The sequence below is a fragment of the Guillardia theta genome (genome assembly GCF_000315625.1).
Source record: "Guillardia theta CCMP2712 unplaced genomic scaffold GUITHscaffold_260, whole genome shotgun sequence".
Lineage (NCBI taxonomy): Eukaryota > Cryptophyceae > Pyrenomonadales > Geminigeraceae > Guillardia > Guillardia theta.
The window spans coordinates 4,847-20,081 of NW_005434416.1; the positions used below are offsets into that span (position 1 = coordinate 4,847).

The 15,235-nt window shown below is 52.8% G+C and overlaps 8 protein-coding genes across 8 annotated transcripts in view; 7 read left to right on the forward strand and 1 right to left on the reverse strand.

The window, feature by feature from the left end:
- GUITHDRAFT_91106 (hypothetical protein) overlaps positions 1-192 on the forward strand; it is a 4,600-nt gene extending 4,408 nt beyond the window's left edge. Inside the window, exon 22 of the mRNA XM_005818877.1 lies at positions 119-192. Within this exon, the coding sequence (XP_005818934.1) occupies positions 119-130 (12 nt within the window). The 3' untranslated portion in view covers positions 131-192. The remainder of the gene's footprint in view (positions 1-118) is intronic.
- A 532-nt stretch (positions 193-724) lies between these two features.
- GUITHDRAFT_121859 (hypothetical protein) lies at positions 725-1,051 on the forward strand (the record flags this gene model as incomplete). Its single annotated transcript, XM_005818878.1, has 1 exon — positions 725-1,051. One exon carries the CDS (start codon positions 725-727, stop codon positions 1,049-1,051), a length of 327 nt encoding a protein of 108 aa, XP_005818935.1.
- Positions 1,052-2,033: 982 nt separating this feature from the next.
- GUITHDRAFT_121860 (hypothetical protein) lies at positions 2,034-3,511 on the forward strand (the record flags this gene model as incomplete). The annotated part of the gene is made up of 5 exons (XM_005818879.1): positions 2,034-2,106; positions 2,271-2,338; positions 2,385-2,510; positions 2,749-2,808; positions 3,401-3,511. The coding sequence occupies 5 exons, from the start codon at positions 2,034-2,036 to the stop codon at positions 3,509-3,511; spliced, it is 438 nt and encodes a 145-aa protein (XP_005818936.1).
- A 1,333-nt stretch (positions 3,512-4,844) lies between these two features.
- GUITHDRAFT_121861 (hypothetical protein) lies at positions 4,845-5,433 on the forward strand (the record flags this gene model as incomplete). The annotated part of the gene is made up of 2 exons (XM_005818880.1): positions 4,845-4,859; positions 4,996-5,433. 2 exons carry the CDS (start codon positions 4,845-4,847, stop codon positions 5,431-5,433), a joined length of 453 nt encoding a protein of 150 aa, XP_005818937.1.
- Positions 5,434-5,540: 107 nt separating this feature from the next.
- On the forward strand, positions 5,541-6,390 carry GUITHDRAFT_156442 (hypothetical protein). Its single transcript, XM_005818881.1, has 2 exons — positions 5,541-5,891; positions 6,012-6,390. The coding sequence occupies exon 1, from the start codon at positions 5,679-5,681 to the stop codon at positions 5,844-5,846; it is 168 nt and encodes a 55-aa protein (XP_005818938.1). The 5' UTR covers positions 5,541-5,678; the 3' UTR covers positions 5,847-5,891; positions 6,012-6,390.
- Positions 6,391-9,703: 3,313 nt separating this feature from the next.
- GUITHDRAFT_148950 (hypothetical protein) lies at positions 9,704-10,057 on the forward strand (the record flags this gene model as incomplete). The annotated part of the gene is made up of 1 exon (XM_005818882.1): positions 9,704-10,057. One exon carries the CDS (start codon positions 9,704-9,706, stop codon positions 10,055-10,057), a length of 354 nt encoding a protein of 117 aa, XP_005818939.1.
- A 1,760-nt stretch (positions 10,058-11,817) lies between these two features.
- GUITHDRAFT_156443 (hypothetical protein) lies at positions 11,818-12,517 on the forward strand (the record flags this gene model as incomplete). Its single annotated transcript, XM_005818883.1, has 1 exon — positions 11,818-12,517. A coding segment is annotated over exon 1 (417 nt), but the record flags the coding sequence as incomplete, so codon positions are not given.
- An 808-nt stretch (positions 12,518-13,325) lies between these two features.
- GUITHDRAFT_148952 (hypothetical protein) lies at positions 13,326-15,224 on the reverse strand (the record flags this gene model as incomplete). The annotated part of the gene is made up of 10 exons (XM_005818884.1): positions 13,326-13,334; positions 13,457-13,516; positions 13,560-13,600; positions 13,789-13,853; positions 13,879-13,931; positions 14,100-14,171; positions 14,326-14,379; positions 14,663-14,749; positions 15,027-15,083; positions 15,150-15,224. 10 exons carry the CDS (start codon positions 15,222-15,224, stop codon positions 13,326-13,328), a joined length of 573 nt encoding a protein of 190 aa, XP_005818941.1.
- Between the last annotated feature and the right edge of the window lie 11 nt (positions 15,225-15,235).

Sequence of the window (15,235 nt, forward strand, 5' to 3'; positions counted from 1 at the left end):
ACGGGGGGGGGGGGGGGGAAGAGGACGTGGAGGGGGAAGTGAAAGGGGGTGGGAGGAGCGAGGAGGAGGATGAGAGGAGGAAGCAGGGAGGAGGAGAGAGGAGGTGACTTGAAGCCGCAGGACATTGTGATCGTCCAGCGAGCTGCAGATCGAGTGCTCTACCTAGTGAAGAAAGAATAGAGAAACAACACCAACCCATGCTCACTCGCTTCTTCCTCTTCTGTCCTCCTGCTCCTCCTCTCCTCCTCCCTGCTTCTCCACTCCCCTCCACTTCGCCTCATACCCAGTCTCCCCCTTTGCCGTCATTGCATGGCAAATCGCATCGATACTATCACCACCCCTCTTTTTCCAGGTCACACCACCGGTAGTGACTCGATCATCGGGAATGGCAGGGAAACCAGGGCCCCCGGGAGAGGAAGGGAGAGATGAGGCAGGAGGGGGAGGGAGGGAGGAGGAGAGGAGAGGAGAGGAGGAGGAGCGAAGAGAAGGAGAGAGCGGGGCTGGAAGCGAGCAAGGGGGAGAGAGAGCCTTGAACGGGATCAATCACGATGAGAGGAAGAGGAAGGGAGAGGAAGAGGAGGACAGAGAGAGCAAGAGGGCCAAGGGGCAGGACGATGGAGGAGGAGGAGGGGCAGAACAGGAGAGAGAAGGGTCTTCGGACAAGACTAAAGAGGTTCGACGGGAGAGCACAGCTTGCAAAGCATTGTCGCAGATCTTCCGAGGGATGGCGCAAGGGAACGTGAAGGAGGAAGGAGCAGGTTGCATGATCGAGACCGCGCGAGCCTCTTCCATGTCCGACCAGGAAGTGATCGTGGAAGGAAGAGACGCGATACTGTCCGAGCTCCAGCAGGCAACCGACAACTCAGTGAAGGACAGCAAGGTGCGCGTGCTCGCACGACTGAGCATGGAGACGATGGAAGACGACAGCTCGTCTCTCTGCCTCCTCGTCCTTGCAAGCTCCAAGAACCCTCTCTCCCTTGCCTTCTCCTCCTGCTCCGTCGTGCTCGCTCTGGCTGACAGGCAGCAGCTGGTTGAGGTAGGGAATTCTTGACCTCCCACCATGCTCACTTGCTATGCAGTTGTGGGTCGGTGACTATGGGGAGACGAAAGAGGAGGAGGTGAGGAGCAAGGAGACGATGATGCGATGCCCGTGGTGGAGGGACGTCGTGAAGTTGCTCAGGTTTTCTCTTCCGATTGAAACAGAGTCGGTAAGAGAAGGAGGAGAAGAGGAGGAGGAGGAGGTGGTGGTGGTGGTGGTGGGATGTTGAAGGTTGTGAAGATCGAACTTATTGATTCGGGATGATGATGATAATGGTGGTGGTGGTGGTGGTGGTGGTGGTGATGATGATGATGATGATGATGATGATGATGATGATGATGATGATGATGATGATGATGATGATGATGATGATGATGATGCGCATAATGATAATGATTGTTAGAGCCTGCGGCAATTGCAACCTGATCGACTCGTCTTACTGCAGAATGTCCATTTTGAACTTGCAAGGAGAGAGCAAGAGACGGGAAGTCTGACCATCGACTGCTCGTGGGAGGTAACGTTGAAACGTTTGGCCGTTACGATTGAGACAGAGGAAACGGACAGGCCAGAGTGATCGGAGCGACACCCACATCCCTGCAGGAGGAGGAAGAGAAGTTACAACGAGAACAAGTTGAGAAGTCGATCCTAGGTGAAGGAGGAAAGGGAGAGAGAAGAGGAAGAGGGAAGGGGTGGGAGACAGTATAGGAGGGAACAGGGCAGAAAAGGGGACGCGCGTCAGGGTAGAGGAGGGGAGAGTAGGAGGGAGACGAGGGAATTCAAAGGAGGTAGAACAAGTGTAAAGGAGGTAGAGGATGAGGGGAGGCTGACGAGGAGAATTGGGGGAGGAAGTGAAAGAGGAGGACATGATTGGTGTCATCAGCGTTCGACAAGGTCAGGTCGCATCTTTCGAGCGACAAGAAGTTCGACAAGTCCGCTCCTCTTCTCGTCAAGGTAGACGCTTCTTCCCCCTGGCAGCCCCTGACCGGTAAAGCAGATGATCAGCTCGGATCTCAGACAGGAGAATGCGAGCAAAGCTCTTGAGGCAGTCAGAGAAGCTATCGGAACAGGTGTGAAGAGAAGGAAGAGGACTGGGAGGAGGAGGAGGAGGAGGAGGAGGAGGAGGAGGAGGAGGAGGAGGGACATCGGTAAGGTGAAAGAGAAAGACACTTCAGAGGAGGAGGGGCAAGGGATGGGGAGAGGGAGGAGGAGGATACTCTGAGATCGCGTTCAGGGGAGCGAGCATTCGCAGACAGCACAAGATCTTTGATCAAAGAGATCATCGACAGCGTCACTAACAAGGTCAGTCAGTGCTGAGTTGCGCGTCCGTGAGCTCATGTCGGGTCAGTCGGACATTTTCAAGACGGTCACTGGCGACTTTGAGGCCTTGATCAAAGTCTGGAGCATCCTCTCTCACCTCTCCCACAAGCTGCGCACTGACGACTCGTTCGCGTACGCGAATGCGGCGAAGGAGGTGAGGGAGGAATGGGAAGGAGAGGGTGCGAGCAGGGAGGCGGGAGGGAAGTGGCAGCGATGGAAGGAGGACGTAGACGCAAGGAAGACGATGCACAGAGAAGATAAAGATGATGACGGAGGTGGCAGAGGAAATAGAGATACAAAAGTTGGTGGTAGTGATTGAGGTGGCGTAGGGATAGCAGCAGCAGCAGCAGCAGCAGCAGCAGCAGAACGGATATTGACGTGCGCTGTTTCAGTTGCTCGTTCACTTGGAGGGATTGAACGATCAAGCGATTGCATCTGATTACATCCGAGATGTGAGGAAATGCTTGTGTTGTGCTTGCTCCTGACGCTTCCCCGTCTTGCTTCCTCTTACCCTCCCTCTCCTCCTCCCTACGCTACTCTCAACCCCTCATCTGGTTCACTTCCTTGTTTTCTCTTCTCATCGTCCCACCCCTCCTCGTCCTCCGCTACTCTCCCTTCCTTTCCTCTGCTTTCATCTTCCTTTTCTCCTGTATCTCCTTCTTTTCCTCGCTCCCTTTCTTGCGGACTACTCCGCTTCCTCGCGCTTCTCTTTCTCTTCCTCGCGCTTCTCCTTCTCTTCCTCGCGCTTCTCCTTCTCTTCCTTGCTCTGCTCCTCCACCACAAGCAAACTGGCGTCGCTCTCCTCACCTGCCTCAAAGTCATGGAGAAGAAGCACACGTTCGCCTGGTCTCGCACTCCCCTAGAGATGTGCCTCAAGGTCCTCGTTGACCCCAAGAAACGAGCCGCGTTTGGAAGCTCAAGAGAACAGGTCCTCCTCGTTAGCCGCTCCCCTCTCTCGTTACGTACCTGCGTCTTTGCCACCCTTCGTTCTTCGCCTTCGAGGCTCCCAAGTTCCTCTCCGCTGCTGACCTGTTACTTTCTCAGCTGGAGGATCTCATCAATCGTGTGCGCAAGAAGCGGGAGGGTCAAGTCTCGGAGGACTCCAAGCTTCACTACCAGTCCAGCGGCTTCCAGCACGGCAAACGAGGATGGTGACCGGCCCCTGAGCCTTCAGTGTGGCGGCCCGGGGCGGCCCTCGGGCCCGGGCCGGGCCGGCCGCACTGACTTGAAGGCTCAGTGTAACCGGGCTTGAGGACAAGCAATCATTGAATCATGTTTCAAGTCCGTTTGGACTCTGAGAGTCGGTACCGTACAGTCACATGCCATGACTCGATGATCGGAACGGAACTTGACACAGTGGCTTTACTCAAAGTGAGTACGGTCCGAGGGGGCGTCACTGTAGTTTGTCATTGGGATGACTAGTAGGCCTCCCGGAGCCTCGGAGTCCCGGACCACCCAGTGCACACTGTCAGGTGACGCCGGTGGGCTGTCGGACCGTACTCAACTGGTGACCCGGCGTGCCGGGGGCCAGTGTGACGGAATACAAGTTTGTTAGACTTGTACTAGTCCAAAGTCACGCAGATATCACATCGACCTTAGTTGTAGGGGACCTTAGTAAGACGGCTAGGAAAGCCCCCTCTTCGTCCCACACGCTACATGCCGCCTTGAAACACGTAAGTCGTCTTGGTTTACAGGAGAGTTTTTGTTAACTCGGCGCTATCTGACTGGCACGGCTGGCATACGTTCCATCACAGTGACCCTGGGCGCGCCGGCCGACCGTGCCCCGTGACCGTACGGTACGGTACTAGACGCCGGGTCGGCGGTCGGACAAACTCAGACACGCTCGGTCACTGACGTATCGGACTGCCACGCTAGTGCGGCGGCCCCGGTCCGGTACGGTCGTCGGACGGCACTGCAGGCTTCACGGGCCGGGCGCGGCCCGGCCGTGACGTGTAGCCTGGGCTGGTCTTTTGACTCAAACTCCTTAGTACGCCGAAGAATGCTGACTGACTTGACTGACAATGCGGCCCAAAGTTAAAAGTCTGTAATAAATTCACTTATGAGATGTTGGTGCTGCCCGAAATAGATTACACGGTTGGAGCGTTGACTAAACATTTGTACGAAGTCTTTTTTTCCGTTGCTTGTGAGAGTTTAACTTAACTTTGAGTAAAACTCCAACCACGCAAGTGACCAGGCATACACCCCCCTGAAAGTAGGTCCGCAGCAAGGATACGGCTGCAGGGGGTAGGGTAGTGAAATGCACCAATGACCAAAGAACTTCGGAAGGGGGAGTTTGGGAGGGGTACTTGGTGTAGTCACCAGCAGGAGACGTGGGGGGTCTGCAACAAAAACATTATAAGTCAGCAAGTTTCGGAACTGCGGTAGTGGGGTGATAGGGGTGGGGTAGGGAAGGGTAGTATAAGTACGCGGCGTTCTGCGAGGTTGAGGAATCCCTGCCGACAACATGGTGAGATGAAAAATGAAGAGAATGTGCGCAATGATGGTGACAAACGCCCGCCTGATGCGATGATGCAAGGTCTTGATGATTGCTGCTGCTTATGATAATGATAGAGATATGATGATTATCATGATGATGGATATATGATGAGGATGATGACAACGACGACGACGACGACAAGGATGAGGATGAGGATGAGGATGACGATGACGATGACGATGACGATGACGATGACGATGACGATGACGATGACGATGATGACGACGATGAGGATGAGGATGACGACGATGACGACGATAACGATGCATGCATGAATATCTTTTGGATGCGAAGCATGGCTTTGCCTCTAACATTTGACCTCCAGTTCTCCGAAGTTGTCAGTGGCACCCATGAGCCAAAGTTCACTTCCGAGTGGCCCACTACTACCATCAGCAACCAGAAGAGGGTCAGCGGCAACAAGGGAGCCAAGTGGAACTATGGTGACAACTTTGGCGGAGGTGACGATTACAGCACCGATCACACCATCTTCGGCAACTTTGGTGTCAAGGACACTGCTTACAGTGGAAGCGACGGGATCAAGCTCTGCCCTGGCACGCACAACGCTGAGTGCTCCGGATAAACATAAACATCGGATGCAGACGGTTGATGCCAACCTCCCCACTCACACTGGGAACGAGAGACTAATAAACGTCTTTCTATTCTATTACCTACATGTCTCTCTTGTACGTGCGAGCGTGATGTGAAGATGGCTTACGAAGCCTTGAAGACGATGAGATGCTTGACTCGAGCAATCGTTATCACACAAGCACACACCAGTCGATGTGACCTGCCTTGACTGTGATACTCGCAAGGGCGACAGCACCGATGGCTGCGAGACAGAGTCTGATGTCTGCTTGCCTGCTATCATCACTGATGAGTGTGCGAGGCTTGTTGTGGGTGCTGCCAGGTCGAGCACAGGGATACCTGGGAGAGCAACACGAGGCTGAACGGCTGAGTCATGGCTGCAACGTTGAACGAAAGCTTATCGGATGAAGATGATGTTATGGAGGAACCATGCCGCTGAGGACAGAGAGAACGGTGAGTTATCAATGTAGTGCTTATTTTGCATGATTTATGTTTTCTCCCAGTCTAATTGTGTATGTCTCTACTAGTACATTTGAACACTATCACATCAAATTGTAGTGATAGCTGCTGCAGGATTTCCCTCGGTCCTCCGCTCCCTGTATCTGCTCTGCGTCTGCACGTTCAACCATTGCCACTAGTGGAGGGAACCCATAGCGTGATGCCAAGGGCTTTCTGTCTTGCTTGGCATACCACCAACAGACAACTGGCTGCATTCAATTCTTGGCTTGTCTTGGACTGAATCCAGTGAATCAAACAACCAGCAAGTCAATGCAGCAACTCACCGCTCCTCGATTGCACTGGCATCATGCCTCGCACATCATCTCACCTATGGTATCGGAGCACGGCCAGTTTGAGCATCACAGCTTTGAAAACACATAGTGAAATCTCCTTGACGCTGCTGACCTCCTTATGCCCCGCCCCTTTGCTCGAAATTTCCAATTCGATTTGCCAGGTAAGGATCAACACTGTCTTTGCAATAGTCTGAAACCATCCTCTCAGTGTAGCCTGCTGGTGGTGAGGGCCGGCACATGAAGGGAACAACTGTAGTAGTAGTAGTCTCAGACCAGACCAGGGCGAAGAAACGCCTTCAGCGAGTTCAGATCCTCCTTGCTCCTGAGCATCGTTGTGAGAATTTTTCGCAAGGAGTCCTCCCGTATGTTTATCAATATTATGGCAATGCAGGCAAGTTATTTCTGAAACATCAGCGAGAGACTCGGTCTTTTTCGGCCACTTCTGGGTTTCCCAGGGGGGCCCCTTGGCGATGGCTCTCTTTGCGCACACCACCTTCCCCTCCCTGGTCAAAATCGCAGAGACCTTTCCCGACTGTGTCTTCCCGGCCTATGCGGATAACATGGCCGTTTTTGGAAAGCTCTCTGTTGCCACACAAGCCACTGCATCGCTGGTTGATACGTTGAAACAAGAGCTAGGATTGGAGATTCGAACATCAATCTAGCGAGTAACGGGCCATCCAAGAGCATATTTGCAGTAGGTACCAGGGCTTGCAGCAGTTTGCCTTGCAAGGCCAGGAGATCATCCTTGGAGGTAAGTCCTTTCAGCAAGAGTTTATCGCTGCAAAGGTGAAATTCCACCCTCCAATGCTTCTTACGTGGAATCTCCCCGGCCTTGACAGCTGCCCAGTGCAAGTGCTTTGACGTCGCGAGTTTCCGTCTTCTTACGAAGGTGTTTCAGTGGCCACAGCACCAGGCACAGGAGGGTTCATCCGACCTGCAACCTGCTCCTGACACCCCTCCGTCTGACCTTCAGTTCGCCTACTTCAAACGTCAGTTGCCTTTTGTGCTGGAGGAGATGGGTTCACCCCGGCAGGAGGTTGTGGCCTACACCGCATTCTGGTCTGCGACTGCCAAGTTTCTCAAATGGGCGGGAGACATTGCCATCTTCCAGCATTGGATTTTACCTACACCGCCACTCTTCCCGGAGTCCACCGGATCAATTCTGGCACTGAACTTCGAATCCACCAACCGCAGCAAGCGGACGCTGGGGATGTTGTCCCCATGCTGGCTGCCTTCTTGGACACTCACAGGCACTTGATGGAGCAGGCAATCTCGGCGTACACCTCCTTGGCGGAGCTTCCTCAGGCGTGCGACAATGACTGGATCCCCTCGCCTGATTTGTTTGGGACGTCTGGTAGTGTGCTTTTCATCCCCGCTCAGCAGGAGCTCACGGCTCAATCCCTCATGGAGTTTCCTCGGTTCTGCAGTATTCGAGCTAACAATGATGAGCGCCAGCGATCTTTGTTGGCACATGAACTTTGTCTCAGTTTACCCCTCAGCGCACGATCTGGCACTCAATTATGTAAAGTACCAACCTTGGGATCTTTGAGCAGCAGCCCATCAGCTTGGTGGCTGCCGCTGACAAGTTTCTTCATGGACTGCCCATTGAACTCCCGCCGCACTGCGATACATGTCACCTTCTTCTCCGTCGTCCTGGAGGGACTACTCACATGGCAACCTGCAGGCACCGCAGCCCATTATGGACTGATGCCCATGAGAAGTGCAATGCCGTCCTCAGTACCCTCATCAAAGATTCAGGAGTGAGATGCCGCGTCGACGTGCAAGGCGTTCCCGGCACCAGGCAGAACGTTTCCCAACATGGCCCTGAAGATCATCACGTAGGGAATTTTGAGCTCCCGCAATTGCAGGCCACTGGAGGCGGATGGCATGGGTTGATCCTTGACTTCAGCATGTCACATGTTTCTGACTATGATGGAATACCGGACCAGGCTCTGAGCAAACTGCAGCAGCACAGGGAGAGATCCGAGGGCATCGTAATGCATATGCTCAGCACGTCCCGCCAAAGGCCTTTCTTCCCATTATCGCCAGCACTGATGGCCTCTTGCAGGACGATGCGTTGCGCTTTCTGTGGTGGCTGGCGGATCGCTCGGCGAACAAGGAAACGGCAGCGCTGGATGGTCTCTCGGCCTCGCAAGACGTCTCAGGTGATCCGACTTGCAAACACATCCGGTCCAGGATCTTCCGTCAGCTCAAGGCCTCCCTGTCACTCGCTGCCATAATCGCAGGTGCGTTCAGGTATGCGTCTCATTCCTTCAGCGGCGGCCACAGCGACATCGCTTGCATTGCGCCGGGGAATGGTCCTGCTCGAAGTTGAGTGAAGGTATCAGTTAAGTTTGGGGGACAGCAGTCGGAAGGATGAGTTGGTTCTCGCTGTCTTTTTTTCTCTTCTCGGTGTGTGGGAGTGAACTTTACTCAAAGTTAAATTAAAATCAGTACGAGGACAATCAAACTAGTAGGGACAGGGCCGATTGTCCTGGTACTGATTTTAACTTAACTTTGGCACTGCGCTCGTCAGGCTCCGGGGCCGACCCGGTCACCCACAAAAAGGCTTTTGGGTACGAACTTGGTCTGAAGCAAAAAAGATTGTAAGAGTGACAGTAGTAACTTAACTTTGAGTAGTATTAAAAATGTCAGTTGTTGTTGACCAAACATAAAATTCGAATAACCCGCTTCACTGGTGACCACCCACCCCTTCTCCCAGTACTTCGGAGTAAACTTACGGTGACTCAGCTACCCACCACCCAGTCTGCCATGCTGACCCTGCGTCTACCACCATCAACACTTGGAGGGGCAGGCTGTGGCTGTCACAGGCGATTTTATTAAGAGCGTTATCAGTCTGTCTCGCCCTATGCCTGACCTCTTGATGCCGAGGTACCCCACCTCCCATGCCCGTCACACCTGAACCGTGGGGTGAGTCACGGGACCAGTTCAGTCAACTTTCCTAGAGTACCGGTGGTCACTAAGTCCCGAAATAGATTTTTGTTCATAGAAGTGTTCTCGGTAGGTCCCGGAGTCCGCCCCCTCCCCCCTCCCCCTCCGGTACGGGGTAAGCCTGAGAGGGGGGGTTCCCTAGTGATAGTACCGGGTACAACGGTACCCCAGCGGTGAACCGGGTCTATTATCTTGCCTGACCTGGGAAAACGTAGAGGTGGGGGTACTAAGTAGTGAGGTACCATGATAGATTCGGAACTGTAGGGGTCAGGGTCGGGACTTGGACCATTATTGCGCAAGAGGAGAGGGGTGGGATAGGGGACAGCAGTATAAATACGAGTGCAGATGAGATATCGTCACTGAGAAAATGGTGAGATGAAAAAAGATGAATAGAATGCGCGCAATGATGCTGACAAACGCCCGCCTGATGCGATCATGCAAGGTCTTGATGAACACAAAGAACGACGGAGATTATGATGGAGATGATGATGGAGACGAATCGATGCCTGATGAATGTGACGCATGATCATGATGGATGACTGTCTTGGAATGGGAAGCATGTGTTTGTCTCTGACATTTGACCTCCAGTTCTCCGACATCGTGCACGCTCAGGAGCTGTATAGCACTTACACTATCAGTAACACCTGGGAGCCCTATTTCGAATCCAAGTGGCCCACTACTACCATCAGCAACAACAGATGGAATGATGGCAACAGGGGAGCCTCTTGGAACTACGGTGACAACTTTGGCGGAGGTAACGATTACCGCACCGATCACACCATCTTCGGCAACTATGGTGTCACCGACAGTGTTTACAGTGGAAGCAACCCAATCAAGCTGTGCTCTGGCACGCACAACGCTGAGTGCTCCGGATAAACATAAACATCGGATGCAGACGGTTGATGCCAACCTCCCCACTCACACTGGGAACGAGAGACTAATAAACGTCTTTCTATTCTATTACCTACATGTCTCTCTTGTACGTGCGAGCGTGATGTGAACATGGCTTACGAAGCCTTGAAGACGATGAGAAGCTTGTCTCGAGCAATCGTTATCACACAAGCACACACCAGTCGATGTGACCTGCCTTGACAGTGATACTCGCAAGGGCGACAGCACCGATGGCTGCGAGACAGAGCCTGATGTCTGCTTGCCTGCTATCATCACTGATGAGTGTGCGAGGCTTGTTGTGGGTGTCGGCAGGTGCTGCCAGGTCGATCGCAGGGATACCTGGGAGAGCAACACGAGGCTGAACGGCTGAGTCGTGGCTGCACCGTTGAGCGAAGCTTATCGGATGAAGATGATGTTCTGGAGATGATAATGTTAATGATGATGAAGATGTAATTGATGATGTAATTTCTGTTGTTTCTTGTTTTGTTGATGATGGAGGACTGAGGAGGAGATCATCGGATAATGATCACGGTTTTTCATCAGACATCCGAGTATAAAATGCTGTCACTGTGACATACTGTCCAAACGGGTCCTGCAGCTTCTGTCTCCGAACCCTGATACATCCGACCGGAGCTAAAAGCCGCCAAAGTTGAATTACTAGTTAGCAGCTTCACTGTTACCCTGTGAATGCTCGACATGCAACCTCGATAGACTCGTAGAAGCATCGGGCTGCTGAGTCACTAAGACTGAGGGATCTTAAAGATCATCAGGGATCATGAGGCACATCGGATGAGATGCTAAGCTTGTTGAACTGATCATACCGTAGTACTGATCAGTAGTACTAGTAACTGAGCCGCTGACTTGATACGGGCCTGCGGCGGCCCGGGTCCGAGTCAGTGGACTCCGAGTACCGTACACTTGTGACATCATGACTAGCACCGTGATGAGTGGCCCAGCACAGCCTGGCTGCACACCGTGGCACCAGGCTTCCTCCGGGAGTCCGCCGGTCCGGTCGGATCAGTTCGAAGTCCAGGCTCGGAAGTTCTCAGATCCGATCGGATCGTCGGCCACCGCGAGTCCGAGCGGGCCCCTGAGTCCTGCTCAGCCATGATACCGGGTCACTCTGTTCGCTGTCAGAGTCTTTTCTCTTCCGGTCCTGCTCAGGCTAGCCCGCCCGGGCCCGGACCGGGCCCAGAGTCACTGCCGCCTGGCCGCCCCGGCCGGGCCGCCGCGGCCCGCCGAGCCGCCGCGCCGACGCCTGGCTGCCGCCGAGCCTCGGAGTTCGGAAGTGACTTGCAGAGCTGACTGCTGACAAGACGAAGGGGGGCAGAATAGTATTAAGCGTCGCCAGGAGATCTGAAAATAATTGTTTTCAAATTAATTTTTATTGGCTGACAGAGATACTGAAAATTTTCTGTAATATATTGGATTGAGAAAGTATTAATAAAAGTTTTCCTATATAAAAAAATCCATTTTTAGCTAATCTTCTTCATTACTACGGGTGTTCCTATAACCCTTTAGCTGAAGGAGTTAAATTCAAAGCAGTTCCTTCACAACCCGAGTTACATTGCTGACCGAACCGCCGTGATTTTACTATACCGAACCCCCTATTTGACCTTGAACTACCCGGCCCTATGTATGATGACAGAACCCCCAAACGCAAAGTACCCCTTATTCCAAGAGCTTCACCCCCAACGGGGTGGGGGTGAAGTAAAGAACCTTTCTCCATAGAGCAAGCGAGAGGAAGAGGAGAGGACGACGAAGTCGAAGAGGAAGAGGAAGAGGAAGAGGAAGAGGAAGAGGAAGAGGAAGAGGAAGAGGACAGGGAAATCAAAGAGGGGATAGCATTGCACAGAACAAGACTGGACACGCGGATTCTAGCATATCAGGTTACTGTCTACTGTCTGCTGTGATAAGATTGGTGGGAGAACTTTTTATTGGAGTAGCCAGAGGGATATAGCAACGTAAAGTGAAAGCCCAAGTTAACAGAGTATACCAGCGCGCAATGGAAGGAATGCAACTGAACGTCGACGGTCGGTACTTGCCGGAAGCTTTGGACTGGGGGTTCGATCATATTCCCAACGAACTTCATGGCTTGCAACATGCCAAGGCTGTCGAAACGAGGCAGAAAAGACTGGACAAGGAGGAAGAGGATGGACCTGTGGCGGCAGAGGCGATGAGCCATCGGCGCGACGTTGGAGGGGATCTCTCGTGCGAGGGGCTGAAGAGTAGGTCGCCAGAAACATTTGCTGCCATGTTCTGCTCAAGGTTCGACGATGAAACTGAGGGGGAGAGGCTAGAGAACGTCTTTGCGAGTGAAAGTTACAACACCGAGCTCGGATCAAGCGCAGAGAAGGATAATCTTGACGAGTGTGGGAAGGATTGGTTGGAGGGGAAACTGGATCTGGATGCAGGAAGCGACGAGGAGGACGAGGAGGACGAGGGGGAGCTTCTGACGGCCTCAGAGAGGAGAACCTGCCTGTATCAGTCTTCTTTCCGGTTGGGAGGAGCACCAGAGAGGAAGCAGATACAAGGTAGCGGATCTTTCAGGAGCCGATACAACCGGGAGATTGGCAAGTCAATCACCGACGCCTTCATTGGCCTGATACAGCACTCGAGCCACTGTGAATGACAAGAAAATAAACTTGTAACGCAGTCCCTTTCGCACTCTCTCTCCGCCTCCCTCCTATCCCGATCTCTCTGTACTCTTCCCCGTCCCCTTCGCACTCTCACTGGCTCTCCCTGTCATCATTGTCGCCCTCAAGGAAGAGGAGCATTGGGAGTGATGGAGTGGGCCCTGGTGGATGGTCAGAAACCTCAAAGGGAGGAGTAACAAGAGGAGGGCGTGAGACGAAGCGAGTTGTTGGAGGGTACCTGATCTTCATCGGAGGTTTCCCTTGCGGAAAGCATTCGGTAAAGATGATTTCAATGAGCTGGAGAAAGGTAAGGAACTCGCAACAGCAGATCCGAGTAGCAGAGCGAGTAGAAAGACTGAGAAAAGAAGCCGAATGCCGGAGAGAAGAGAGAGAGTCAAGAGAGGTTTTGGAAGAGGGCAAGGGGGTGGGGGAGATTTAAGACAGCAACACAACGATGCAGAGTTTGGCGGACCTGCTTGAACTTTGACCGTAGATACAACTGCCACCAAGATAAGAGTAAAAGAAACAATGATCATAACAAGGATATCATGTGGTGTGTGCGTGATGATGATGTCTGAGCGGACGATTGAGATGCTTTGACGATGAAGACTCAGAAGTCAAGGAAACTGAATGGGACACGTAGAAAGAAAAGACGTGAACGAGGACAAGAAGGGCGACGAAAAAGATGAGGAGGAGGGAGAGGGAGAGGGAGAGGGAGAGGGAGGAGGGAGAGGGAGGAGGGAGGAACCTGCAATTCATGTGTCTGTTCCATGAAGTAAGTTTTGTCTCCAGGAATGTCGTCGACAGCCTTTAAACGGGTGAGATGTTTGTCTCCCTCTCTTTGCCTTCACCTCTGCTACTTTCTCGTCCACCAGATCCATCCCTCCTTGATCTGACAGACGTCGCAGTCAGATGCAACATTCAACGACTACCATGCTGCTGCTACCATGCTGCTGCCTCAGCCTCCTCATTTCATATCAAGCCTACTTCTTATTGACCGCAGATTCTGCTTTACTTCCTCCCCTCCTGACCGACTCCCCCCTCTGCCTCCCAGGCTCCTCCTTCTCCGCTTGTCTTCACCTTCGGCGAGAGTATCGGTGAGCGAGTGGTAGAGGAGGAAGGCGACGATTCTGCTGCTAGTCAAACTTGACGGGCATCAAACAGACTCACTTGAGGTTGTTGCTGTCAACCCTGCTGGGAACTGTGTTGGGCCCGATGTTGTACTGAAGTCACAACCATCAACATCGTCTGACACCCTTTGCACCATCACGATCCCTGCTGCTGCTGCTGCTGCTGCACCTCCACCTTCCGCCCCCCCTCCTCCCTCCTCTTCCTTTCCTTTCTTTTCTCCTGCTGCAACCCCGTTTTTCCGTGCTTTTAACTCTCTATACCTTCCAAGGAGTCAGAGTGAGCTGGAGGATGAGAATACGAGTGAAAAGAAATTGAGCCATGAGAAACTTTGCCTGCAACCAACGTCAAGTCCTCCCTTCCCTTACGTTTCTGTCTGCTCCTCCTCCTCATAATCGTCTTCTCCTCCTCCCTTTCTTCCTCTTCCTCATTCAACGTCCTCTCTTGCTCCTTCTGCTGTCCCCTTTATCAATTCATCTCGTTCTTCACCTTCCTTCCATCAATTTCTCCTGCTCTCATGGTTTCCCAGTCAAGCTCGAGCACCTGAAAAGTGTCATCAAAAATAACTCCAGGCTGAGGAGAAGGTGCAGGAGGAGAAGGAGGAGGAGGAGGAAAAGGAGGAAGGGAGGAGGAGGAGGAGGAGGAGGAGGAGGAGGAGGAGGTGCAAAAAAAGGGGGGGGGAGGTGGAGGTGCAAGAGGGGGAGGAGAGACTTGAGAAGGGCAGGTCTGACAATGTTGAGTTGATGATGAAGGTTTGGAGTGGAGAAGGGGATCAAGGAGAAGAGGGAAGACAGGGAGCAGGAAGAGGAATGGATGGCAAGAAAACCTTCTCTTCGACCGGCATGAGATACTTTTCAGAGGATGCAGTCAAATCGCGAGAGCTCCCCTGGATGGATGGTTTGTCTGGATATTTCTGAGAGAAAATGTGAGCAACCGAGCGGGAAGTTGGGATAATGTTGTTGTTGTTGTTGTTGTTGTTGTTGTTGTTGTTGATGATGATGATGACGATGACGACGACGACGACGACGACGACGACGACGACGACGACGACGACGACGACGACGACGATGATGATGACGATGATGGGAGGGAGGAGGAGGAGGATGGGAGGAGGATGGGAGGAGGAGGAGGGGGAAGATGAGAAGAATGATGAGAATGGCGATGACGAGAAGGAGTTTCTGCGTCATTACCTGTCTGTGTGCCACCAACCTGCGAAGAAACTCGACGATAGCTGAGGGAATTTTATCCTGCCAATTTACTGAGAGGATGAACAGCAAACAAATGGATAGAGACATGCCAGACACAACGAAAACTTTGCAAAAGAGGAGGATGAGGATGAGGATGAGGATGAGGAGCAGGAAAACGAGGAGCAAGAGGAGCAGGGACATGACGATGAGGA